This window comes from Onychomys torridus, chromosome 19, assembly GCF_903995425.1.
Source record: "Onychomys torridus chromosome 19, mOncTor1.1, whole genome shotgun sequence".
In the NCBI taxonomy this organism is placed as follows: domain Eukaryota; kingdom Metazoa; phylum Chordata; class Mammalia; order Rodentia; family Cricetidae; genus Onychomys; species Onychomys torridus.
This window is the reverse complement of record NC_050461.1, coordinates 8791002-8817869: the sequence shown is the minus strand read 5'-3', so window position 1 is coordinate 8817869 and position 26868 is coordinate 8791002. Positions and strand designations below refer to the sequence as shown.

The window sequence follows — 26868 nt, the reverse complement described above, 5'->3', positions numbered from 1 at the left end:
ATTCATCAAACTGGGAAGGACTAAAAACACAAAGATGTGTTGTCCTTTGTACGGTAAGTTTTGTTTAGGTTTTACATTTGGCTTTCCTGTGCACCATTCCTTTCTTTTCCTAGAGGTGAAAGCTAAGGAGTGAAGAGTGGGGGAGACAGTTGGCTTTAAAAAAACAAAACAAAACAAAACAAAACAAAAAACCAGATTTCCCAGAAAAGAAAAAAAACAAAACAAAACAAAAAACAAAACAAAACCGGTGGTTAAGATTTAAACAAAGCTAAAGATGGCTCCCTCTGAGCCCCGATGAGGTCCGATACCTCATTAGGGACAACTGAAAACTTGTGACGCATTTTTGTTTCAAGAGAATCCAAAAGTCCTTGGTGTAAAGCAGACGGGGGGTGCAGGGCCCATTCAGGCTTTCTGTACTACCACTATTATGTCAAAAGTATAAAACACTGCCTTTATGCTGCCAAGCCACAATGACTCTTCCTACATCAAAGGCTTTGCATCACGAGGGTTTTTTTCTTCAAAATTTATTCAAGCTAAGGGCAGAGAGACAACGATTCATACACGCTAATTATGCCTAATTATCTATTCCCTTTTCTGACCAGCTCCGGCCAGGGCTAAGTGGTATCTGGATTTCTCACAACCTCCCTCTGCCCTGTCCATCCAGCACCACAGTGGAGGCTTTGAAGAAAACAGTTGTGGCTTTTCAGAGTCTCCTCAATGTAGAGTTCAAGCAAATTAAATAATGATTCTGTTAGTTTTGACACGTTTGTGCGTTAAATATGAGGACCTCTTGGTTAATTTGGCCAATTCCTCACATCTCTTCATGGGTAGACTCATAGTAACACCCTCTTTTAAAGGGGTGTCTCCTCATGTTTTCTTTTCATGATCTAAATGAAATGTTTATTGGATTAAAGTTCTTCTCTGCAGACCTCCATGGTGGCCTGTGACAAAGAGCTTAAAAGTTCTTTTAATTGGCTTGAGTTTGAAGGGAAGGAAAGGGAGAATTCTATTTCACATTACATCACTAGCCAAGAAAATCGCCATGTGTAATTAAACTAATTTATATCGTGATTCAAAGAAGCCACTAATTCATATTTAAGACACACTTCCTTTAAACCATTTTTGTCGCCACAGAACTGATTTCTTGTAATCAAACTGAAAATAACTATTTATTCAAGGAAAGAAATTCAAGTCCTAAACTATATATTCTACATTTAAGGCGCAGCTGCTTGTATTTCAGTTAAAAACAAGTATATAACTAATATATTTTATAGAAAATCGTTATTTTCATTTTGCAAGACAGGAAAAATGTTTTTTTGAAAGCATATCCCCAGATTACTTTTCCACAGGCTTTCCAAGCATTCATTTGGAGGAACAGATGGGTAAGAATTACATCTTAAAATTACATCACAACAATTTTTAATTTTTAATCCTATTTATCCTTTTCAAGAACACAAAATAAAAACACATATAACTAATGAAGTTTCTTGTTATTGATATATTTTTTCAGTAATTTTAAGTCTATTTTTCTCAAGTATATACAAAATAAGTTCACAGATGACAATTTCCTTAATTTATTTAGGCCTAAGAGTCACTAATCACAGAATGCATTACATGTCAAATGATCATGTGTCTGTCTTTAAGACATCAAACACCCAATAGGATTCAAATGAACTCTAATAGTTTCTGGGAAGCCAGAATTCTCTGGTATCCAGAAGTCTGGTCCGTTATTTCTGTTCTCCTTTGTTTCTTCCAGTTTTAAGTATTAAAAAGGCAGTTCCCAAGTAAAGACATCATCACACTGACAAAGGTGACCCCTGGGGACCGGCTCAGTAACAGCCCAGTGAAGTCAGTTGGGTGGATACTAACTCCTAGGCTAACACACTGAGGGCTCCAGCTTCTACACCAAAAGTCACCAGGAACAAGCCAGCAAATCGCTCTGAGCAGCTTTGAAAACCATACCAGGAAAAAGTGACAAGATCCACTTATTTACCAACTCTAAAATCTTATGCCAGGACTGGACAAAGGGTGAACGCCACATGTTTTGTCTAAGAAATAAACAACTTTTCTAAAGTTTGCAACTGCAGACCACAGCACGAAAACATTCCCAAAGTGTTCATTAGCAGGATAAGAGCCTCAAGAAAAGACCGTCAGGAGATAAAATCATAAGGTCTAACATACAGCTTTTTCAGTGTTTTTGATCAAGTCCAGGAATATTACCCAGGAGAAGATATGCAGTCATCCCTGAATATTAAATAGTACAAAATTAGTAGCAACAAAACTGTTAATCTCTTCGATTATTTAGTATCTGTGCATTTCATATTTAAAATCAACTCAGGCTAAATCAAATCATAATATAATTCTTCCAAATGAGAAACATTTTGTCAGAAATAGAAAATTACAAAGAGTTAATGCTAGGACATTACTGTTCTCTAATTTCATTTTCTAAATGGTATTAACGAAAGAGAAAATAATACTGTAGGATGCTTTGCAGGTTGGTGTCCACAAGCTTATAGATATCATCCTTGCAGTCAGTCACCTGAGTCTTAATTTTAAGAGGAAATACAGAACTTACAAAAGAGACAGCTGGCTGTCATTGTAAGACAGTCAGAATGCTGACTTCCTGGTGGAAGCATGTCTGTGTCACAAACCTGGCAAAGACTGCTGCACAGGACATTTCCCACGGGGATGTTATTTTCCAGTTGTTCTGGAGTTAAGCTGATGATGGAAATCCTAAACTCAAGTCAGAGTCACACAGAATTCCTTCACTTTAACAACGTCCACTCACAGCATTTCTTTCATTGTAGAATGAACCAAACTAAATGGTCTGTGAGCGGCAAGCAATGGAGTGAATAAAATTTTTACCAAATATAAAGGACAGGGCTCAGCAGTCACCTGTTCCCAGAACCTGATCAGATGGGATTAGAAATGACTGCTAGCCAATCCAACCTTCAAGGCTGAAATTAGTCCAATTTGGAATTAACCTAAAACAAACAAACAACAACAACAAACCCTATTCTTGGTCAAAATACCAGTTAGTCCTTCACATCTTTAAAATCGCAATTTTAATACTGATGATGGCACAGATTTGTGGAATGAATAGTATTCAATCACTCTACACTTAAGACATGCTAGCGTTTTTATCTTATAGAATTACTGGGCACAATGGCTCCCATCTCTAATCCTAGCACTCAAAAACCTGAGGCAAGAGGATGGCTGCAAGTGTGATGCCAGCCTGCGTCCCACAGTGGGATTTGGGCCAGCCTGGCATACAGATTAAGACTCTGTCTCTAAATAAATAAATACAAAACAATAAATGTGAAAACCAGGGCTACAGAGACGACTCACAAGTAGAATATTTGACCAACATGTGGAAGTGCCTGGATTCAATCTCCAAGACTGCAAACAAATATATAAGCATGCATGTAGGTATGTTTGTATTAATTTTATTCTAACAAAGCCAATAACCTCACATTACTGATTTATCTGAAATTGATACTAGCCACCCTCTTGACTTTCAGCCCACCAAACTCCCTCTTCTGTCAATCATTATGCAGCTTTTGAAGTAACACGTTGTCTGACAGCTATTACTAAATCTACCCTAGCACAGGGTTTCTGTCACACAAACAATATTTTCTAGGAAAGAACATGTGATTTTTAAGTAGCTGTTTGTTCCTCACACACTTTCCCAATGAGGGTCCAGACACTGTCTGGAAAAGGACAGAACATAAATAAACATTTTAGGCTTTCTGCTTCAGGACTCAACTCTGTTGCTATAATGTGAAAAGAGCTACAGAAAACACACAAAAATGAGCATGAAGCTTTCCAATAAAGCTTTATTCACAAAAGCAGGTAACAGGCCAGATTTGGCTACTGCTTCTGTATGCTGACCTGGATGTAGATTGTTAAGTTCTGAAGTGCAGAGGCTGAGACAGATACATTTAACTGTAAGGAGCCAGTCTTGGCAGACACTGGTAACTGCTTTAACAATTTGATTTGTAACACATACTTTAGAAGAATTACCTATTTTTATAAATACCACAACAAATAAATACCATATTGTGTCATACGGTCAGCAAGGAGTTTCAAATTACAGACTTTAATGATTACTATATTAATTATCTTTTTATATAAGAGCACTAAGTGCCAACATGGTCCATTTTGTTTGCATGTAACACTAGCTATATCTTGCTTTTATCTGGAGGCAGACAGAGGAAATCTAAGTCTTACACAATTTCTAAAAGCCTCAAGTAGACAGAAGAATAGTAATAAGTAGTTCATAAAGTATTAATTAACCACATTTTAAATTTACATCCCTCATGGGTTCATCCTTTCCATGCACCCTCCCTCTATGATGAATCGCCTTCTGCTTTTCCTAGTAACTTTGACTTTAAGTTCCAATGTTAGCATCGTGGTCTTGGGACAAGCCTGGCCTGTGTCACTGTCTCTATTCAAGCTGCTCATTCAGGTCAAGGCCTCTTTGTCATGTCCTTCAGCATCCCATACTTAATTCAATTACAGAAGTGCTCACATGACATGATAAAAATGTTATTGCCTGAAATGTTTAATCAGATTCAATTCAACCACCACCAATTATTTTACTGTAATATCTCTATTTATAAGTTATTCATTTTGACTGGTGGTATGAAATCTTAAAAGTAATTTTCTCAGGAAATTTCATGAAGGCTATAATTCCTCCATTATCATATGTCGAAAAATACATATCTGTGGGGATTTTAAGTGGCTCTGAAACATAGCAGGGATTTATTTATTTTCCACTGGCCTATTTGGGACAGAGTCCTGTAGCTGGAAGTTTTCCTGTGTCCCGCCTGGTCACAGCTGCTTGTCCCGCAGCTGCTTAGACCCAAGTAAACACACAGAGGCTTATATCAATTATAACTGTTGGCCATTAGCTCAGGCTTACTGCTGACTGGCTCTTACAACTAAACTCATCCCATTTCTGTTAATCTATATGTCACCACATGTTCCATGGCTTTACCTGTATATCATTACATGCTGCTCCCTGGACAGTGGGCTGTCGTCTCTTGACTCAGCCTTCCTCTTCCCAGAATTCTCCTTGTCTGCTTATCCCACCTTTACTTCCTGCCTGGCTATTGGTCAATCAGCATTTATTAAACCAGTGTACAAAAGCATTATTCCACAGCAGAGTCTCACTATGTAGCTCAGGCTAGCCTTGCATGCAACTCCTCAGTGCCAGGATTATAGAGTATGCCACCACATCTGGCACATCTGGGGATTAGGTGTGCACAGTGACACAATTAACAAGATACTATGTATTTTTTTAATTATTTCATTTTATGCGTATGGGTTTTTTGAGTGCATGTCTGTGCCCGACATCTGTACACATCTGTGCAGTTGCCCTCTGAAGACAGAAGACATTGCATGCCCTGGAACTGGAGTTCCAGATGGGTGTAAGCAGCCATGTGAGTGCTGGGAATCGAACCTGGGTCCCCTGGAAGAACAGGCAATGCTCTTAATCACTGAGACATCTCTCCAGACTGACACCTTTTAATCTTAACACTGTAAGAACAATTGTATTTTACTTTATTATGGTATCTACTTGAAACAGACAGGTCTCAGATCAACTTGAGGATTTTCTACACTAATTTCCTTTCTTATTGATAATAGACTTTTGCTTGATTCTGGAGTTAAATTATACAACAGAAAAATGTATTATTCTTGGTGGAGTTGGACAGATACACAGTGAACACTAAATCTGGACTTTTATCTTTTATTAAACCTATTTTCTACTTTGTCCTTAGGTCTTTTTTTCCCAGATATATGATTGTGACCAGTGACTCAGGAAGCTGAGGCAGGGGGATGAGTTCAAGTCCAACATGAACAAAACAGCAAAAACTTCTCACACACACTCACAAACATGGGCACACGCACATGAATTGAGGGCATGTTGCCACCTTCTACCTGCTTTCCTTATATGGCACCATGGCTATAATAGTTTTGGTTTGGTTTGGTTTGGGTTTTGGTTTTTTTGAGACAGGGTCTCTCTGTAGCTTTGCACCTTTCCTGGATCTCTCCTTGTAGATCAGGCTGGCCTCGAACTCACAGAGATCCACCTGGCTCTGCCTCCCGAGTGCTGGGATCAAAGACGTGCGCCACCACCGCCCGGCTTCTATAATGGTTTTTACCTCAAAAATTTTCCCTTTGTTTTTATTTCTGTCAGCTCACTTTTCTTCTGGCATTATATTCAATTAATCTCCTTTGCTGTATTAGCAACATGCCTTTTAAATTTTCTCTTAAGATCTTAAAAACTATGTTTGTCTTGTTTTCTGAGTCGGTGCGCTCATTGTATTCTCTAAGTAACTAGCTAAGTCTTTCTCTCCTTCTGGCTCCTGAGTCTTCCTTCCTATATGCCTCGTTCAGAACAAACAAACAAATTTTAGTGAGCGTGTGTGTGCATGTGAGAGTGTGTGTGTGTGTGTGTGTGTGTGTGTGTGTGTGTGTGTGAAGGCACACATGCCACAATGCATGTGGAGGTCAGAGGACAACGATGTGCTCCCTTCTCTCCTTCCATGTAGTCCTGGTGAGGATCGAACTCGGGTTCCTGGCTGGAACAAGTGCCTATGCCCCGAGTCATCTCTCATAGCCATTTGAATGAGTCCTCCAAGAGGTATATGTGGAAGGTGGGCCTTTGGGAGGTGGCTGTGTCATGAGGATGAGGACACTGTCCTCATGAGTAGACTGTGGCTGTTATCATGCAAGGATGAGGTTACTTATTGTGGAATGTGCCCTTTTCAGTTCTCTCTTCCCTCCCACCTTCCACCATGAGTGGATGCGACATGAGGGCCCCCTGGATCCGGATGGATCCGGATGGATCTGGATGGAGTAGTTTCTGTGATAACAGAATTCCCAGCCTTTAGAGCTTTGAGAACAAATCTATTTTCTTTCTTTCTTTTTGTTTTGTTTTGTTTTGAGACAGGGTTTCTCTGTGTAGCTTTGCGCCTTTCCTGGAACTCACTCCATAGACCAGGCTGGCCTCGAACTCACAGAGATCCGCCTGCCTCTGCCTCTCCTGAGTGCTGGGGTTAAAGGAGTGTGCCACTACCGCCCGGCTCAATCTGTTTTCTGTACTAACCCGAAGTTGCTCACATTGTTCTAGCACCACAAACTGGACAATCTGCCAACACGTTTACATTTATAGTAGTCATGCTCAATCCAGTTTGCTTTTTGCCAAAATTTCAATATGAATACCTGCCCAGATCTGCTGAGTTCCTAAAAATGATGGGCAAATCTGATCTGTCTAATTTTTTTTTCCATTGGAATAATAATATATGTTCATTTCAGAAACCCCACTTAAATTCATTTTTTTGGTGAGACAAATTTTCAACAAAATCTGAAATTTGCTGTGGATATCACTCTGTATAAATAAAATGCTGATTGGCCAGTAGCCAGGCAGGAAGTATAGGCAGGACAAGCAGAGAAGAGAATTCTGGGAAGAAGGTGGAGAGAGAGACACGGCCAGCCATGACAAGAAAGATGTAAGGTATTGGTAAACCACGAGCCACGTGGCAACTTATAGATTAATAGAAATGGGTTAATTTAAGATAGAAGAAACAGATAACAAGAGGCCTGCCATGGCCATACAGTTTGTAAACAATATAAGTCTCTGTGTGCTTACTTGGTTGGGTCTGAGCAACTGTGGGACTGGAGGGTGAGAGAGATTTGTCCTGACCGTGGGCCAGGCAGGAAATCTCCAACTACAAATGGCGCCCAACGTGTTGGCAAGAGTTTCCACCTAAAACCTGAGAAAAAAGATTCTAAAATGGAGCTAAAAACAGCTTCCTGGTTGTCTCTCTCAAGTTAGCGGCAGCCTGCCGGTTTGAGCTACTATGGCGGGTTCCTGGCGTGTGCGTCTGACCTGCAGCGTGGGGGGAATGAGGCATCTACAAGCGGCACTTTACTCTGCTGCATGGTGGATTTAGCCTTTGCTAGTTTAAAAAAAGAAAAAAAGAAAAAAAAGTTTCTGAGCTATGTGCTGCTTTGATAGAACTGCTTCTGATAGTTGATGGTACACACGGCTCCAGACCCAGAGCTGGCCGGTAAACTGTACCACCGCCATGTTGGAAAGCTGAGGTGGGCGGAGCCAGCAGCCACAGCTGCATTTCAGTCTTACAAAGATGGATATTACACAGAGAATCTGGTTTATGTTGTCTTTGGGATTTTTAACTACAGAAAAAGATTTGATCATAAAAGCTGTTGAGTTAAACAAATATGTAAATTTTAAAGGTACCTTGACTTCAAAATTTGGATATAAGGATATGTTGCTTTAGAAAAGAGTCTCTGCTTTTGTTTCCACAGAAAGCCAGAGGCTATGGATTTGTTCCAGATTAAGATACATCAGGTCTGATCATCCAAGACCGCCTGAAAGGTCTCAGATGACACCATGGCCCAGATGATCCAACATCTAGAATGGTTTCAAGGCAACTGGCTCAGAGGTTCACCCTAATGGACTACTCCATAATCCTAAAATTTTCTTTGTGTCTCCATAAGATACAGCGCCCCCCTCCAGCAGGAAGTAGTAAGAAAAACTACACCCAAAATGATCAAGCTGGCTTTGGAGATGGAATTGGCTCATTCCTCTAAACCCAGACATATTGATTAAAAAAAAAAAAAAAAGGTTAAGAGATTCTTATGTCCCAAATCAGAAGAGCCCTCTGATGTGGGACAGAGAAAAACCAATATTTTTATTTAAATCAGGTTGATTATAAATGTGATCTCTTTTTAAAGGAAAAAAAAAGGGGGGGATATGATATAGATATAATAGGATAAAAGGGGAGATTAATGAACTTACTTTTAAAGAGCAACAACTTGTTTAAAATGTTTTACATTGGTATAGATTTTAATCTATTGATACAAACTTGAAAGTTAATTTTGTTATACTGTGTGTATATTTCTACTCTTGTTTAAGGTATTATGTTTATATAGCTCATTTAAAATTGTAATGGATAAGTAAAAATAGATTAATAATTAGTCATCTATGATAATCATACTTATAGCCATGTTAGTTAAGTCTTCTAGGTATACATAGATATATTTCCGATATATAAGTAATCTTCAAATACTTCAAAGACCTACAGAATATGGCATTTAAAATATTTTTAAAATTTAGACTTACTGGACAGTGAGACATGTCTGCTCCTGGCAGCACCAATTTACTTCAGAGAGGAGGATGGGCATTGAAGACACTTCATATGGAATGTATCTTCACCTTGGCAAAAACAGCCATTTGGGCAAGAAACTGTTCTTGCCTGGACTGCTTGATCACCTGGACATGCAGGACCCATAGAAAGGTGACCACTAAACTTTTCTTGACACAATGGTCCTTCAGGTTCCTGCTTCGCAGAGGAAACTGCCAGACATTCTACAGGACACTGAAAAAAGTGACCAAGAGACTCTAGCCCTGTGGGCTGAAGACAAATGCCCCAACTTTACAAAAGAATGTTAGGTGACTGTCCAGGCTGCCAGCTGTCTCTGTCTACCCTGCAAGACTCCCTAAAGTTGCTTGCATCCTTCTCCCGGTTCTCAGGTAATATTATATCCTTCTGAGGTCTTTGATGTGGTTGAAGACTAGATAGTTATAATTTTCTCAGTTATGATAAAAGATAAGTTAGATATAAAACCTTAGACTCAAAAATATAAGATAGATAAGATATCTTCTTTAATATTGTAACTGTAATTCTTGCTTGATAATTGTTTTGTTATCTGTAATTTTACTATGTGAAAATTAATCTTCCTTTTTTAACAAAAAAGAAAAGGGGAAGTGCTGTGGATATCACTCTGTATAAATAAAATGTTGATTGGCCAGTAGCCAGGCAGGAAGTATAGGCGGGACAAGTAGAGAATTCTGGGAAGTGGAAGATGGAGAGAGAGACTCAGCCAGCCGCTGCCACGACAAGAAAGAAATAAGGTACTGGTAAGCCATGAGCCACGTGGCAAAGTATAGATTAATAGAAATGGGCTAAATATAAGAGTAAGAGCTAGACAATGGTAGGCCTGAGCTAATTGCCAAGCAGTTTAAATAATATAAATGTCTGTGTGTTTATCTTAAAGTGGGTTGTTGGACTAACAGGGCTTGGTGGCACCTGGAGAGATATGTAATTCTACTATATAAAAGTTAAAACTTTCCTTTTTAAAACAAAGAAAAAGAAAAGGGGAAGTGCTGTGGATATCGCTCTGTATAAATAAAATGCTGTTTGGCCAGTGGCCAGGCAGGAAGTATAGGCGGAACAAGAGAGAAGAGAATTCTGGGAAGTGGAGGCTGGGGCGGAGAGATGCTACCAGCCCCTGCCATGACAAGAAAGAGATAAGGTACTGGTAAGCCACGAGCCACGTGGCAAAGTATAGATTAATAGAAATGGGTTAATTTAAGATAGAAGAAACAGATAACAAGAAGCCTGCCATGGCCATACAGTTTGTAAAAACAATGTAAGTCTCTATGTGCTTACTTGGTTGGGTCTGAGCGACTGTGGGACTGGTGGGTAAGAGAGATTTGTCCTGACTGTGGGCCAGGCAGGAAAATTCTAACTACAGAATTTCATTTCAGAAAGCTCTAAAAGAGAAAAATTAAACCACTTAAAATACTATTTTTCAGGCAGAATTTCAAATTAACATTAACAGGAACAGCATGGCAGTGAATGGGAACAGCATGGCAGTGGATGGGAACAGCAGGGCTGGAGGCTGGAGCAGGATGCTCATACCTCAAACCACAAGCACAAAACAGAGAGAGCACACTGGGAAGAGTAGTAGGCTTTGAGGTTTCTGTGACATCCTCCTACAAGGCCACGCCCAAGCCTCCCCGAACAGTGCCACCAACTGGGGACCAAGTATTCAAATGCCCGAGACCATGGGGCATCCCATTCAAACCACCACAAATAAGAAATGCCTTTAATCTTTGGCTGAACTTTAAATTGTATAACTGCTAAGTATACATGCTTAGTAAAGAATAAGTCACACAAAACTGGGAAATAGATAAGCATTCTGAATAGCCAGAGTAAACAAACAATTCTCTGAACACCAGTGGATTCACGGGAAAGCCCAGCCTAGTGAGTCTAGAAAGTCAAGTGCTGAAACAGGCCTGGAGAATGAGCTGGTCTTTGTATATCTCATACGACTTAAAAACAACCCTCCAAAGGATCAACGGCAAGAAATTTCACTACTGCCAAAAAAAAGACAACTTAGCACACTTAGAGGAAATTGCAGACTCAATGCAGTGATCACTGTGTCTAGCACCCAATCTAAGTTACCAGATCTGGGTGAAGAACCAACACCAACCAGAAATGATGAAGAGGGTAGAATTTCCATATGAAGACATTTAATAAGGTGACTTCCGCTTCAGGGAATGAGGAGGTGCATAATTTCAAAGCCTGGAAATTATTTACAAAGCAAATATTAAAGGACTCTGAAGCGTCAAGACGGAAGAGTCCTTTAAGACCCAATGAGCAACAGGGGTGACTTTCCCCCCAGCAGCCAGTAGACCTGCAGGGAGGAGCCTGCTGGGGCAGGGCCAGCGTGATTTCTGTTCTTCTGCTTTGTCTAGTTTCTATGTGTGTTTACTTTGGTTGACTGCGAGGGGGCGGGGTATGTGCTCCGTGTGTGCAGGCACACCATGGCACATGCACAGTTGTTAGGAGACAGCTTACAGGAGTCGGTTCTCTCCTACAATGTGGGTTCCAGAGATTTGACCCAGGTGATGGCCTTACTGTGTGTGTGTGTGTGTGTGTGTGTGTGTGTGTGTGTGTGTGTGTCTGTCTGTGTGTGTGTCTGTCTTCATTTGCAAACAGGAAACTCTTGACTTATGTTTCATAATGATGTTATTCACAGATGCTCAATTGCACTTAAAGACACTGCTCTATCTGATTTCCACGAGACTTGCTCACAAAGTTGCTTGGATCCTTATTGCTACATTTCCTCCAGCAGCTATAGAAAGGCTTATGAGAAGCATCCCTCCTAAGAGAATCTGTTTCTCTTAGGATTCTGTCATTTGCCTGCTGTAGTTGGAACCTATGTCCTACATGGCATGAACATCACTTGTGAATAGAACTCTTTTGAATCATGGGGAGCCAAGGCTAAAGTATGGAGCACACACACACAGCCTGTGGAAGCATTGGTTTTGTGACAACTTTAACATTTTTATCAGATAATTCTAATTCTCTGTCATTTTGATTGATGCCACTGTCAACAGATTATCTTTTCACACTAATTTGGGGTCTTCCTGGTATTTGGTAGGAGTGGGTTTTTTTTTTTTTTAAACTGAAACCTGGGGACATTTTTATAATCTATCATGAAACTTTGAATCTTATTTTAATTAGAATTTCATAAAAAATATGCATGGCATAAAGCCGGGCATGGTAGTATATGCCTTTAATCCCAGCACTCAGATCTCCGAGTTTGAGGCCAGCCTGATCTACAGAGTGAGTTCCAAGACAGCTAAGGCTAAACAGAGAAACCCTGTCTAGGAAAAAGAAAAAAACATGTATAACATAGATGTATTACCTTAACTCACTGGCCTTAAGCATATCCACTACGTTCTCCACCCCCAGTATCCATTTCTAGAACTTTTCACCAAACAGATAACCTTTACTCAGCAAACATGAAGTATTCATCCCTCTGGGGACTGCAGATTGCTCAATGGTTAAGAGCTCTTATTCTCACAGAGGACCTGAGTTCAATTCCCAGCACCCCGATGACAGCTTACAGCCATTCATAACTCCAGTTCCAGAATGCACATGATACACAGACATACATGTGAGCAAGATAATCATACATATAAAATAAAATAAATAAATATCTATCCCTCCTTCTATCCAACACCTGGTAATTGCTGGTCTTCTTTTCATTTTTTAAAAAGATGTATTTACTTATTATGTACACAGGGTTCTGTCTGCATGTACACCTGCATGCCAGAAGAGGGCGCCAGATCTCATTACAGATGGCAGTGAGCCACCATGTGGTTGCTGGGAATTGAACTCAGAACCTCTGGAAGAACAGCCAGTGCTCTTAACCTCTGAGCCACCTCTCCAGCCCCCCACTAGTCTATTTTTGTTCTCTTATAAATTTGTCTCCTCTAGGTAACTCACATAAACAAATTACATAAAATTCTTCCTTTTAAAAATATTCTTTTGTGCTGGGCGGTGGTGGCGCACACCTTTAATCTCAGCACTTGGGAGGCAGAAGCAGGTGGATCTCTGTGAGTTCGAGGTCAGTCTGATTTACAAACAGTTCCAGGACAGCCAGGACTGTTACACAGAGAAACTCTGTCTAGAAAAACAAAAGCCAACAACAACACAAAAATATTCTTTTGTTCCTGGCTTGTTTCACTTCGCATAGTTTTTTCAAGATTCATTCATGTTATATGATCTATTAGAATTCTGTTCCTTTTTATGGCAGAATACTATTCCAATGTGTGTGTGTATAATGTTTTATTTATATATTTTATATATTAATATCATATTTATTGATTAACTTACAGATTTTAATCACATATGATTCCCCATCATTCCTACTATCTAATCAAAATATGATCTTATTAACAAACTCATATAAGTTCTTGTTATTTTCCAATACATCAAGCAAGAAACCATAAGATTCTGTGATGAATTATAAACTCCATTTATTAGGAAGGAACATAAAGAAAAATGTATTTTACAAAATTCTTTTTTCCTCAGTAAATTCTAATTTACTCTTTATTGAACTAGATTTTGTTATTTAATTTTTAATTTTATATATTTATATATTTATTTAGAGACTGTGCACATGTGTATAGTGTGTGTGTGTGTGTGTGTGTGTGTGTGTGTGAGTGTGCCTATGTGCGCACACATGCGTGCACACCCATAAGCCCTGGTGTGTGTGTGGAGGTCAGAGAACATTCTCTGGAGCCAGTTCTCTCCCGCCAGCCGTGCCTTTATCCAGTTAGCCACACTGGCAGCCCCTCCGTGAGTTTTAAAGTGGACTTCTGCTATGTACTTCTCTTAGCTGGGCCAGAGTGAGAATCCAGTACTATCATCTGTAATAGCCAGATGTCACTCAGTTAAGTATGAAGCCGTCTTTTCTCACAATGAATCTTCATACAAACCCACTACCCTACTTTGCCCTCTGTTGCTTTGATAAAACTGTTCAAAGCATCTTAGGGAAGGAAAGGGTTTATTTGGCTTTCGTGAAGGGAAGCCAAGGCAGGACTTGAAGGCAGGGGCCTGGAGGGGAGACCTGAGGCAGAGACCATGCGGCTTACTGGACTGCTTTCCAGGCTCGCGTTTTCATACAGCTCAGGCGCACCTGCCGAGAGATGGTGCCCCCCACAGTGGGCTGGGCCTCTTATATCAATAAGCAATGAAGACAGCGCCCCTCAGGCAGGTCCCCAGCCGATCTGGTGGAGGCCATGCTTCTCTTGAGCATCCCTCATCCCAGTGACTCCAGTCTGTGTCAGCTTGAGCAAACACTAACCAGCATAAAGACAGACAAGCTCCAGCAGAACTGTGATCTGTTACATACGAGAAATCTTTCGAATGAACTGGACATTTTAGGTATTTTCTAATGGAGTCTTTACTTTGATTCGTGGGCATGTCAGTTCATGTTCAATTAGAAATTATGGATTGTTCATCTCTGGTCTTCTCTTCAGAAAAATTAAGAGCAGAAAGGAGAATGAAAGTGAAATTCAGTTCAGTCAGTTTAGTTGTCTGTCAATGCCATTGTATACCGAGTCACGATAAACTACGGGAAGAAAGGCTTACAGCCCCCAAATACAAAGACAAAGTTCTGAGCGCCTTCTCTTTCTATAGCTTGCTATATGAAGATACTATTTAGGGCAGCTATTTTTTGTTTGTTTGTTTGTTTGTTTGTTCCTTGTTTGTATTTTAGTCTCTTTGAAGAGCACATTTACTTTGGAACACAGAGAAAATCTACCGCTCCCCATGTGTGAAGATCAAAGGGAGACATTACTGACAGTTTGGGTCCTTCTGAAAGCACTTTCCCCACATCTATAAATATCTCAGAGAAATTAAAATCCTTGGGAACCACAAATTGGTCTGGGAAACAGATGTTTGGATTCTTCTGAGTTAGTTAGTGCAGACACCAACAATAATCCAGCTACAGTGCACACGAAAGAGATGGTCTGACTGTGTGTTTAGAGGATTTCAAGCTATTTTCGCTCCTTCTTAGGAATAATTTTTGAAGTTTAGTTTTTGTTAAATAAATCTTTATTCTTTTTCAGATATGTTGATATGGACTGAGAACATTTAAATACCTAAAATTAAATAAATTACATTTGGCACATAATTGTGCTTCATTTGGGAACTATATACTTTACTTTCTGCTTTAAGTATTTGTGTACATTTTACATTCTCAACCAGAGTATAAAAACCTGAATATAAAAATCCCATATTTCAGGCTGGAGAGATGGCTCAGAGGTTAAGAGCACTGGCTGCTCTTCCAGAGGTCCTGAGTTCAATTCCCAGCATCCACATGGTGGCTCCCAACCATCTGTAAAGAGATCTGATGCCCCCTTCTGGCCTGCTGGGATACACACAGATAGAACACTATACATAATAAATAAATAAATCTTTTTTAAAAATCCCATATTTCATAATTCTATTACCTACTATAACTAGTAGGTTTGCACATAGTAGGTTTTCAAGAAATATTGGTAGACTATAGAGTTAGTGAGTAATCATGTAGAAATTACTTAAAATTAACAGTAAAAAAGAAGGCTATTTTATTCTTAATGATATTGTAATGAAGACTATTTTAAACTCTATGCAGCAATGATACACACAAATATTTAAACTATTTATGTGCCTCAACTTGACATAATTTCATGATAACTTGATGGCAATCACATTTAAATATATTAGAATATTTTTGTAATAATGGTGTTCTAGAATAGCAACTTTAATACCTAGGAAAACATGTTAATAATGGCCATTAGTCTGAAGGAAACAAAGAACACCAAACATTTTTTTTTTCAGAAATAAATGTATAAGTTTAAACATTCTGCTGTATTTACGAGCAAACCTTAAATTAAGATTTATAAGATGTAAACTATGAAATGGTTCGGCTAGGAATAATTTGCACTATATTTGTCATTTCCCATGTGCACATGGGGGAAACTGTTTTTAAAGACATGTTTCTCCTCTTGTCTCTGTCACTGTCTAAATACGAAGATGACTTCTGCTTGATGCAAGACCAAGGTGTTTCTACAGAATCACTCAGCGATCACTTCATGTCTCAGTCAATGGCTGAACAAATGGTCCCCCTTACCTTCAGGACAGCTATAAACGGTACAAAGTTGGCCCTCTGGAGTCCATTCTTATAGAGATCTGAAACAAACAAATGCATGAGCTTTGACTTGGTTCGATCACAAGGATACTTTATCTTTTCGTCTGGCAGGTGAAGCCCTTCTAGCAGCTAAAAGCACAAGGAAAAAACTGACCAGATGATTCCTATTCAAACAGCCCGGGGACTCGTGACATTTTCAATAGAAGAAAAATTAGCAGTCACAGAAAGGAAATGAGAAGCTTCCCAGCTGATTGGCCTTATGTAGGAGGAAGAGGCAGTGGGGAATGTGAAGACATGCCTTCCAGAGTCCTGCATCAATCATCCAGTGGAAGAAGGTGACACAGAGCCCAGTGTGGTGGCGCATGCCTTCACTCCCAGCATTCGGGAGGTTTGAGGCCAGCCTGATCCACAGAGAGAGCTCCAGAACAGCCTGGGGTACACATAGAAACCCAGCCTCAAAAACAAAAAGGAGGAGGAGGAGATGACATGTCTAGTTAGCCATTGAACATAGAAGACTGCACCAGGAAAGGAATCATCTTTTCTTGTCCTGTAAGTTCTCAGTAATTAATTAAAAGTCATGTAAAATTAACTCCTTTAGAAAACACACCAATATACAAAACTGCTCCTGAATTTGTACTAAGGTTCCACATTTGATTAAAAGGTAAGGAAAGGCCAGTAATGAATTGTCTAAAAATCCAAATACCCTTCTTAATAAGCTAAGATATAAGGTGATTATGGCAGAGGCAATGTTTTCTTACTTAGATGTTTTTCCACATATGTATGTGTCTCAGTGAATGTATGCATACACAATACAGATTTATAAATACACTTATTTTCAAAAGCAAACAAAAAGAAAGGGCAATAGACTTTAAGGATTTTATACTTTTCTTATAAAGGAAGGCTTTTGCCAAACAGAGCAGCACACATATGTGACCGCAGTACTCAGGAAACACACATATGTGACCGCAGTACTCAGGAAACACACATATGTGTCCACAGTACTCAGGAGACACACATATGTGTCCGCAGTACTCAGGAGGCACACATATGTGACCGCAGCACTCAGGAGGCACACATAAGTGTCCGCAGTACTCAGGAGGCACACATATGTGACCGCAGTAGTCAGGAGATACACATATGTGTCCACAGTACTCAGGAGGCACACATATGTGTCCGCAGTACTCAGGAGACACACATATGTGTCCGCAGTACTCAGGAGACACACATATGTGTCCGCAGTACTCAGGAGACACACATATGTATCCGCAGTACTCAGGAGGCACACATATGTGTCCGCAGTACTCAGGAGGCACACATATGTGACCGCAATACTCAGGAGACACACATATGTGTCCGCAGCACTCAAGAGGCACACATATGTGTCTGCAGTACTCAGGAGACACACATATGTGACCACAGTACTCCAAAGACACACATATGTGACCACAGTACCCAGGAGGCACGCATATGTGACCACAGTACTCCAGAGACACACATATGTGACCACAGTACCCAGGAGGCACACATATGTGACCACAGTACCCAGGAGGCACACATATGTGTCCGCAGTACTCAGGAGGCACACATATGTGTCCGCAGTACTCAGGAGACACACATATGTGTCCGCAGTACTCAGGAGACACACATATGTGTCCGCAATACCCAGGAGGCACACATATGTGACCACAGTACTCAGGAGACACACATATGTGTCCGCAGTACTCAGGAGACACACATATGTATCTGCAGTACTCAGGAGGCACACATATGTGTCCGCAGTACTCAGGAGACACACATATGTGACCACAGTACTCCAGAGACACACATATGTGACCACAGTACCCAGGAGGCACGCATATGTGACCACAGTACTCCAGAGACACACATATGTGACCACAGTACCCAGGAGGCACACATATGTGACCACAGTACCCAGGAGGCACACATATGTGTCCGCAGTACTCAGGAGGCACACATATGTGTCCGCAGTACTCAGGAGACACACATATGTGTCCGCAGTACTCAGGAGACACACATATGTGACCGCAGTACCCAGGAGGCACACATATGTGACCGCAGTACTCAGGAGATACACATATGTGACCGCAGTACTCAGGAGGCACACATATGTATCCGCAGTACTCAGGAGGCACACATATGTGTCCGCAGTACTCAGGAGGCACACATATGTGACCGCAATACTCAGGACACACACATATGTGACCGCAGCACTCAGGACACACACATATGTGACCACAGTACTCAGGAAACACACATATGTGACCGCAGTGCCCAGGAGGCACACATATGTGACCACAGTACTCCAGAGACACACATATGTGACCACAGTACCCAGGAGGCACGCATATGTGACCACAGTACTCCAGAGACACACATATGTGACCACAGTACCCAGGAGGCACACATATGTGTCCGCAGTACTCAGGAAACACATATATGTGACCGCAGTACCCAGGAGGCACGCATATGTGACCACAGTACTCCAGAGACACACATATGTGACCACAGTACCCAGGAGGCACGCATATGTGTCCGCAGTACTCAGGAAACACATATATGTGACCGCAGGACTCAGGAGATGAGGCTCAGAAGATTACAGTGGGAGCTAGCCTGAGCTACATAGACCTGCCTTATCTTGAAAACAAAACAGGCTCACAGCCTCTTGTGACTCTGACTCCAGGACATCCCACAACATATTCTGGCACACACACACACACACACATACCCACACCCATATTCATAAACAATAAAATATGTCTTTAAAAAGGAAAAGGGAGGGTTGGGGATTTAGCTTAGTGGCAGAGTGCTTATCTAGCAAGCGCAAGGCCCTGGGTTGGATCCTCAGCTCCAAAGAAAAGAAAAATAAAGAAAAAAAAGAAAAAAAAAGGGGGTGGTAGAGGTGGGTCAGTGGTTAGAGCACTTGCTGCTTTTCCAGAGGACCTGGGTTCCATTCCCAGCAGCAACGTCAGGCAGCTCACAACTGTAATTACAGGTCCAGAGGGTCTGGTGCCTTCTTCTGGCACCTACAGGCACCTTCATGTGTGTGCTCGTACACACATGCAGAGACACATGTATACACATACACACATGCAGAGACACATATATACACATAAATAAAAATAATTTTAAAACTTTAAAAATATTTTTAAGGGAAACTTCATAGAAAAAAGATTTTCAAGAGTTTGAAATCTTATTGCATCAAACAATTGTCTTTTATAGACATTTTATAAAGCTATTGGATTTTTTTAACTATAAAAACAGAAACAGTAAAGAAGTTTCCTTAGTAGTAAAAAACACAAATTAAATCACACTGTATTGTGGTGGTATTATGTTCCCCAAAATATATTGTGCACCCTAATAAATTTATCTGGGGTCAGAGAACAGAACAGCCACTAGATACAGAGCCAAAATTGGTAGCTAGAAGAAAATGGGTCAGAGCAAGCCATAGCAGAAGCTGGGCGGTGGTGGTGCACGCCTTTAATCCCAGAACGTGGAAGGCAGAGCTAGGTGGATCTCTGTATATTCAAGGATACAGCCAGCATGGCGATACATGCCTTTATTCCCAGAAAGTGAGCCTTTAATCCCAGGGAGTGGGGGCAGAAAGAGAAAGATATATATATATATATGGCGTGAAGACCAGAAACTAGCAGCATTTGGCTGGTTCAGCATTTGGCTGGTTAAGCATTCAGGCTTTGGAGCAGCAGTTCAGCAGAGAGCCATTCGGATGAGGACACAGAAGCTTCCAGTCTGAGGAAACAGGATCAGCTGAGGAATTGGCGAGGTGAGGTAGCTGTGGCTTGTTCTGTGTCTCTGATCTTCCAGCATTTGCCCCAATACCTGGCCTCGGGTTTGATTTCATTAATAAGTCCTGTTAAGATTCCTGCTACACTGTATCTTGTGTTTTTCAAAATATAGCATTATAGGGTCTTTTCTATATTTCCTTGTTTAGAGAAAATGTTATAACTGATAGATTTCAGCTGCTGTATTTTACAAGACTAAAATGATGATTAGAAAACATTTATTCTCCTTAGAAACGCTCACGGTGGCCTCACTGTAGCGAACGGACAGTCACATGCTCTGTGGTAATGAAGGAGGGACTTTGCTTCACTTACATCTAAACTGGGTTAGGAGCATCACAACTGGTGAGACAATGCTGGGCAGGCTCTGAGGATGCAGAGTTCAGCACGGGACCTTTACTATAATCCATACTCTGCTGAGTAAAATCGGTAAAATTTGGGAAATGGGTTTAAAATTAAGGATTTCCACAGTTTTCACCAACTGCAAAAGCTGCTGGAGAAGGCACATTAAACACAGTGGGGCCTGGGGGCTGTCTGGAGGTGAAGTGTTTTCCCAGCATGCGTGAGGCCCAGGCTCAACCCCCAATCCCCACTCACACAGAGAACAGATGCAGTTGACAGGAAGTAAGAAAAAGAGAAAATAAGAATATTTAAAACTCAGTCCATGTTCTAGCAGCTTTATTCATAAAAGCGAGAAGCAAAGAAACAAGAAAAAAGTCCTGTATTTGTAACATCCCCAACATGGAGGCAATCCAGATGTGCACATCTGCACAATGAAATACTATTCTGCAATTAAAAAGGTGAACCAGGTGTACAACAGGCAAATCTCAAAAGAAGCCCGACCCCAAACAATGTAAGCTGGGTGGTTCCCTTGATCCAGAGCCAGAGGGAAGACAAGCCCATCCACAGCCCAAGAGCAAGTAAGTGGAGCCTGAGCCAAAAGCAAGACCATGAGGGTGACACGGGACACAGCAAGCTTTGGGAAGAAGCAGAACTACTGGCCACATGGCTGTGGTGATGGCTTAAACAATGAGTTTAATTTTGAATTTTTGGGGATGTATGAGTGCTGAATATATATGACTCCATGTATTGACAGTTTTTAAAATGTGTCATTTCTCTTATATATTAGAAATCCCTTTGTAAAAACATGTCAATAGTAGTGAATATATATATGCACAGCAGTCTAGAACAAAGCTAAGGTGCTATTCTTAAAGTTTTATTTTTGTTTTTGTTTTGTTGTTGTTTAGTTGGTTTTTTGAGACAGGGTCTAACTATGCAGCCCTAGCTGGCTGTTCTGGAACTCACCATGCAGACCAACTCTGCCTGAAACAGAGATCTGCCTGTATCTGCCTGCACAGTCTTCTCTTTCAATGCCGTAGGAGGCTGACAAGTATGCGCCTTCAGAATGAAAGGTCAGGGAAAGCAGGGGAGGCCTACCTGCTGTTAAGTCAAAGATTTCCACTCATCAGCAAAGCCAAAGGAGAATGCCAGTAGCTAAGTCTCACAGATTTAATGTTTCAAAGCATTAAATTTTTAAGACTCAGCCTTTACGAAGACATTCAAAATGTTATGCTCTGAGGGTCATTTTCCAAACAGAATCCTAAGCAGAAATCTGTTGGCTTGAAAATCTTTAGGCTTTTATGGAACACGTAATGGAAAAGGGGCTGTATCATTAAATTGAAGTTTCTCTGCAATTCAAATGTTATGCTAATTACAATACAATAGATCTATCTCCTGAAATGTTATTTAGCTACAAGGTTTTTCACATTCAGTTTTAACTCCCTTAGATGTAAAGATTTCATATTATATTTATATCAACAGTTGCCATTATTTACTAAATACCAGTTTAAAATTCACCAGTTCTTGCCTGTGATTTTTTTAATGATTTCTGAACAAAGCTTTAATGATTAATGAACACTTGGTTATATAAGAATAGAGGACTGGGATTATGGGGCATTCATTTTGTAGAGAACAGTATGAGGACTCTAAACTCTGCAGAGAGGAGAACTTAATAATACTTAGAGACAAAATGCATGCAAAGAGGGTCTTTAAGTGATGACAAGCACATTGGTGCTGTGGAGATGCATGTGGACAGCAGATCTTTTTCTTAAAATTCAAGTTCCAAAACCAAGAGGATGAATAATGCCTATTTATACATGTACAAACTGGTTTAGAGTAAAAAAACCATTTAAGAAAGGTAATTCAAAGGAATTTTCTATAAAAAAAGAATAAAATATTTCCTGACATAAAATACTTACATTGCTCTCTGAGGTCAATATGATTTATCCTTCTAAGATATTATTTTATCATAGAGCTTTTTAAAGGGCACCTTTAGACCATTTAAGCAGCAGGAGCAATTTAGCCTTTCTTTTTCATTATTTAGAAAATGTTTTATTAGTTTCTGTAATCAACCAATGTAGGTAAAACCTTACATAGTTAATGCACTGCATTCCATCTGCACAAGTGGGAAAAATGAACATTTCCAGACTAATCAATATGGCTATAAATTTCTGTACAATGTCAGGTAAATACAGTAAACTGGAATACTTTTTCCCAACATCCACAGCATAGTATTTGGTTTCCTTCAATAATAAAACTGAAGTCCAAACAAAATTTTGCTAAATCTGTAAATAATATAGCAGATTAAATTGCAGTTATACAGCCAGGCAGGTGGCGGGTCCTTGTAATCTCAGCCTTTGGGAAGCAAAGTCAGGAGGAAGGAGAGTCCAACGCCAGGCTGGGGTTCAGAGTGAGACTCTAACGAGAGACAGAGAAGGAACAGGAGCAGAGAGAGAAACTGTAGCATGACATCAGTTCATCAGACAGCCACTGACTCTCTCTGTTCATGCCCTGAAAGGAGAGCCCAAGATGATGCAGCAAAAGCCAGGGAAACTTACAATTTGTACGTGAAGCCACATATTTGCTAAGTACTCCACATAACCACCACAACCCCAAAGTAAATCATTTATGCCCATTTTTCAGTTTATAAAGAAACTAACATTCAGGGTTTAGCAGACAATTTGCCAGTAATTGACAGAATTAGAACCAAACACTGTGGTAATGCTAAAACGTTAGGGGCTTCTTTGAATCACATCGTGACCTGTGGGTTTATGACAGGCCCAAAGAAACCTAAGGGCAATAAAAGCCCAGGCTTGCCTTGAACTTACTATGTAGCCCAGGCTGGCTTCAAGTTTAGGATCCTCCTGCATTAGCCTCCTGAATGTTGGGGTTACAGGCATGCATCTCCACACCCAATTTTAAAGCTCTCCAAGGAAAGTCTTTCTCATTTCTCCAACCTTTCATACACTTGAGCCTGTGACAGCTGGGTTCTGGCCAGTTCCTGAGGGACCTTTTCTGTTTCCTGATACAAAATACCTGGTTTGTTTTAATGGCTTTAATTTCTTCAGTAGCCATATTTTCCTTGGACCCCAATTTTATAGGCACTGTCTTCTCTAGGGAAACTGAAAAACGTTCAGACCTGGCTGTTCTGCTGTTTGGTCCCAATTCTTCCTATAAACTACACTAAAAGCAGCCAGCAATAACAACACCACAGCCTGAATGCTCGACTGGTTTGAAATGACCTCTACTAGATGCTGTAGAGATGGCTCAGTGTTCAACAGCACATGCAGCTCTTACAAAGAACTTGAGTTTGGCTCCCAGAATTCATGTCAGCAGATCATAAATACCTATTACTCCAGCTTCAGGAAAGCCAATGCCTCTGGCCTCTAAGGGCACCCACACTCACACAAACCCATACTTACATTCATAACTAAAACAATAAAATAAATCACTTTTTGTTTGTTTCTTTGTTTGTTTTTCAAGACAGGGTTGCTGTGTGTAGCCTTGGCAGTCCTGGAACTCCCTTTGTAGACGAGGCTGGCCTTGAACTCAGAGATCCACCTGCCTCTGCCTCCAGGGTGCTGGGATTAAAGACATGTACCACTATGCTGGATAATAAATCACTCTTTTAAAAAAAAAATGAAAGTACCTCCACTTCCACCAAGTAATCAGCCTTCCACAAAATGTAAACATGTGTTTTGCTACAGAGTGACAGCCCATTCTCGGCGGAGTCCCAGCTCCGACCTGGACTGCTCGCCGCTGACACAGTCTTCACTATGCAGATGTTACCAGCGCTCAACCTCTGCGCTCCCATCCGATCTTATTTACCACTCCACTGCTGTGGAGAGACCCGGACCAGGCAACTCTTCGTTTTTTTAACTTTCTTTTTTATTTATTCTTTGTGTCTTTCCCATCATGTTCTCCATCCTATTCACTTCCCCATCACTTCGTATCTGCCCTCTGCTCTTGCAAACCTCCCCCAAATAAAATAAAATTGAAGAAAAGAAAAAGAAAAACCAATCTCATCATGGAAGCTGTAGTGTGACACAGTGAGTCACACAGTAAACCCTTTTATTCATATATCTTTACTTTCATTGCAAAGACTTGTTGGTCTGGTTCGAGGCCTCTGGTTCCTGCTACACTATCAATCCTCACTGGACTCGTCTTGGATAGCCTGTTGTTGCCCTGCAGGAGATCCTGGAGCTTTGGGTCTGCAGGATTGGTCCCTTCACATGTTCCAGCAGATCACGGATCGGGTGGATGTTGGGGTGGACAAATAACCCTGGTTCTAGGTTGGGAAGTTGTAGGGTTGGTCTGCCTGCCAGTTCTCCCCTGTCCACACCACCAGGGTGAGCTCTCCTGCATTGTCCAGGGCCAGTTCTCCCCTTTCACATTCTCAGGGTCTGTTCTCCTACACCTCCACCTTCAAGGCCAGCTCTACTGTGTTGTCCAGGTGAGGTGTAGGAGCCACACTCTTATGACCTCAGGGCCAGCTCTCCCACCTGCCTTAGGCATTGATGGGGGGGTGTGCATCTCTCTCCTGCCCATGGGGCCACACTTCTGCCAATGAGGTTGGCTCTATTGTATTGCCCAGGCGATGTAGTGCCTGCCTGGTCAGGTACAGGGGCAGCTCTCCTGCTCTTAGGACCTCAGGGCCAGGTCTCCCACTGCTTCAGGTGTTGATGTGGAGGGAGAAGAGCTTAACATCCTGATCCACAGGCAGCAGGCAGAGAGAGAGACACACACACAGACAGACAGACAGACTCAGAGAGAGACAGAGACACAGACAGAGACACACACACAGACAGAGAGAGACAGAGATACAGACAGAGAGAGAGACACACACACAGACAGAGAGAGACAGAGATACAGACAGAGAGAGAGACACACACACACAGACAGACTCAGAGAGAGACAGAGACACAGAGAGAGAGAGACACACACACACAGACAGAGAGAGACACACACACAGAGACAGACAGACTCAGAGAGAGACAGAGACAGAGACACAGAGAGAGACACACACACACAGACAGAGAGAGACACACACACAGAGACAGACAGACTCAGAGAGAGACAGAGACAGAGACACAGAGAGAGACACACACACACAGACAGAGAGAGAGACACACACACACACAGACAGACAGACTCAGAGAGAGACAGAGACACAGACAGAGAGAGAGACACACACAGACAGACAGAAAGAGAGAGAGACACACAAACAGACAGACAGACTCAGAGAGAGACAGAGACACAGACAGAGAGAGAGAGACTGGGCCTGGTGTGGGCTCAAGAACCACAAAGCCACCCCCAGTGACACGCTCCTCCAACGAGACCACACCCCTAGTTCTTCAAATCTTTCTCAGTCAAGCGGTTCTCCCCTCGGTGACTAAGCATTCGAATACATGAACACACGGGGGTGTTCTCATTCGATCCCCCCCATCACTGTTGTTCTTGCAGTATTCTAGGGCTTCTGTCACCTACATCACGGAACTTTTCCAAATTCCTCACAACGGCCAGTTCCAAAGCTTACTACAGCTGATCACCCGGTAAATTCACAGCAGTGACCCCAGTTATCATTATCAATTTTCTGTGTTAGGCAGCTCATCACTATGACAAAACACACAAGAAAAACAACTTAAGTGGGGCTGGAGAGACGGCTCAGTGGTTAAGAGCAGTTGTTGTGTGATTCCCAGCACCCATGTGGTAGTTGATGATCATCCGTAACTCCAGTCCTAGGGGATCCTATGCCCTTTTCTGACCTCTGCAGTCATCAAGCACACACGTGGTACATGTACATTCACACTGGCAAAATACTCACACATAAAATAAAATGAAGAAATCTAATTTTAAAAAAGGAAGAAAGAGAGGCTGGAGAGACGGCTCAGTAGTTAAAAGCACTGGCTGCTCCTCCAGAGGACCCGGGTTCAATTTCTGCCACCCCTATGACTGCTCACAACTGTCTGTAACTTTAGTTCCAGAGGATCCGATGCCCTCACACAGACATACATGTGAGCAAACACTAATACACTAATACATAGCAAGGAAAAGAAAAACAACTTAAGGGAGGGAAGATGCATTTCAGCTCATGTTTTAAAAACTGCAGCCCACCATGGCGAAGGGTGGGGGCCACAGAGACTCCACAGTGTGGCCTTACTCCATCTTGACTCAGGTCAGAGAGTCTGAGCTTGCTTTGCCCCACAAGGCTGCATAATAGGATGTTTTGGCCAACTGTGTAGTTACCAGGTGCTTTGGAAATTAAGGAAGGGTCTACAGTTGTTTGTACTTTGTACCTTGACCCTGAAAGGGGAAGGTCTTTTGCCCCTCTCCCCTTGTGTATAAAAAGCCCATTAGAAACAAACTCAAGGTGATTGGGTATTAACCCAGAGCCCTCCCAAAG

At 41.3% G+C, this 26868-nt stretch overlaps 1 protein-coding gene across 4 annotated transcripts in view; it reads right to left on the bottom strand.

Annotated features, from left to right (window-relative positions):
• The window catches only part of Afg1l (AFG1 like ATPase), a 166300-nt gene that overhangs the window by 70429 nt on the left and 69003 nt on the right, over positions 1–26868 (bottom strand). For all 4 annotated transcript variants that reach the window (XM_036169287.1, XM_036169289.1, XM_036169288.1 and 1 more), the window contains one exon: positions 16291–16349. In XM_036169287.1, the coding sequence (XP_036025180.1) occupies positions 16291–16349 (59 nt within the window). The remainder of the gene's footprint in view (positions 1–16290; positions 16350–26868) is intronic.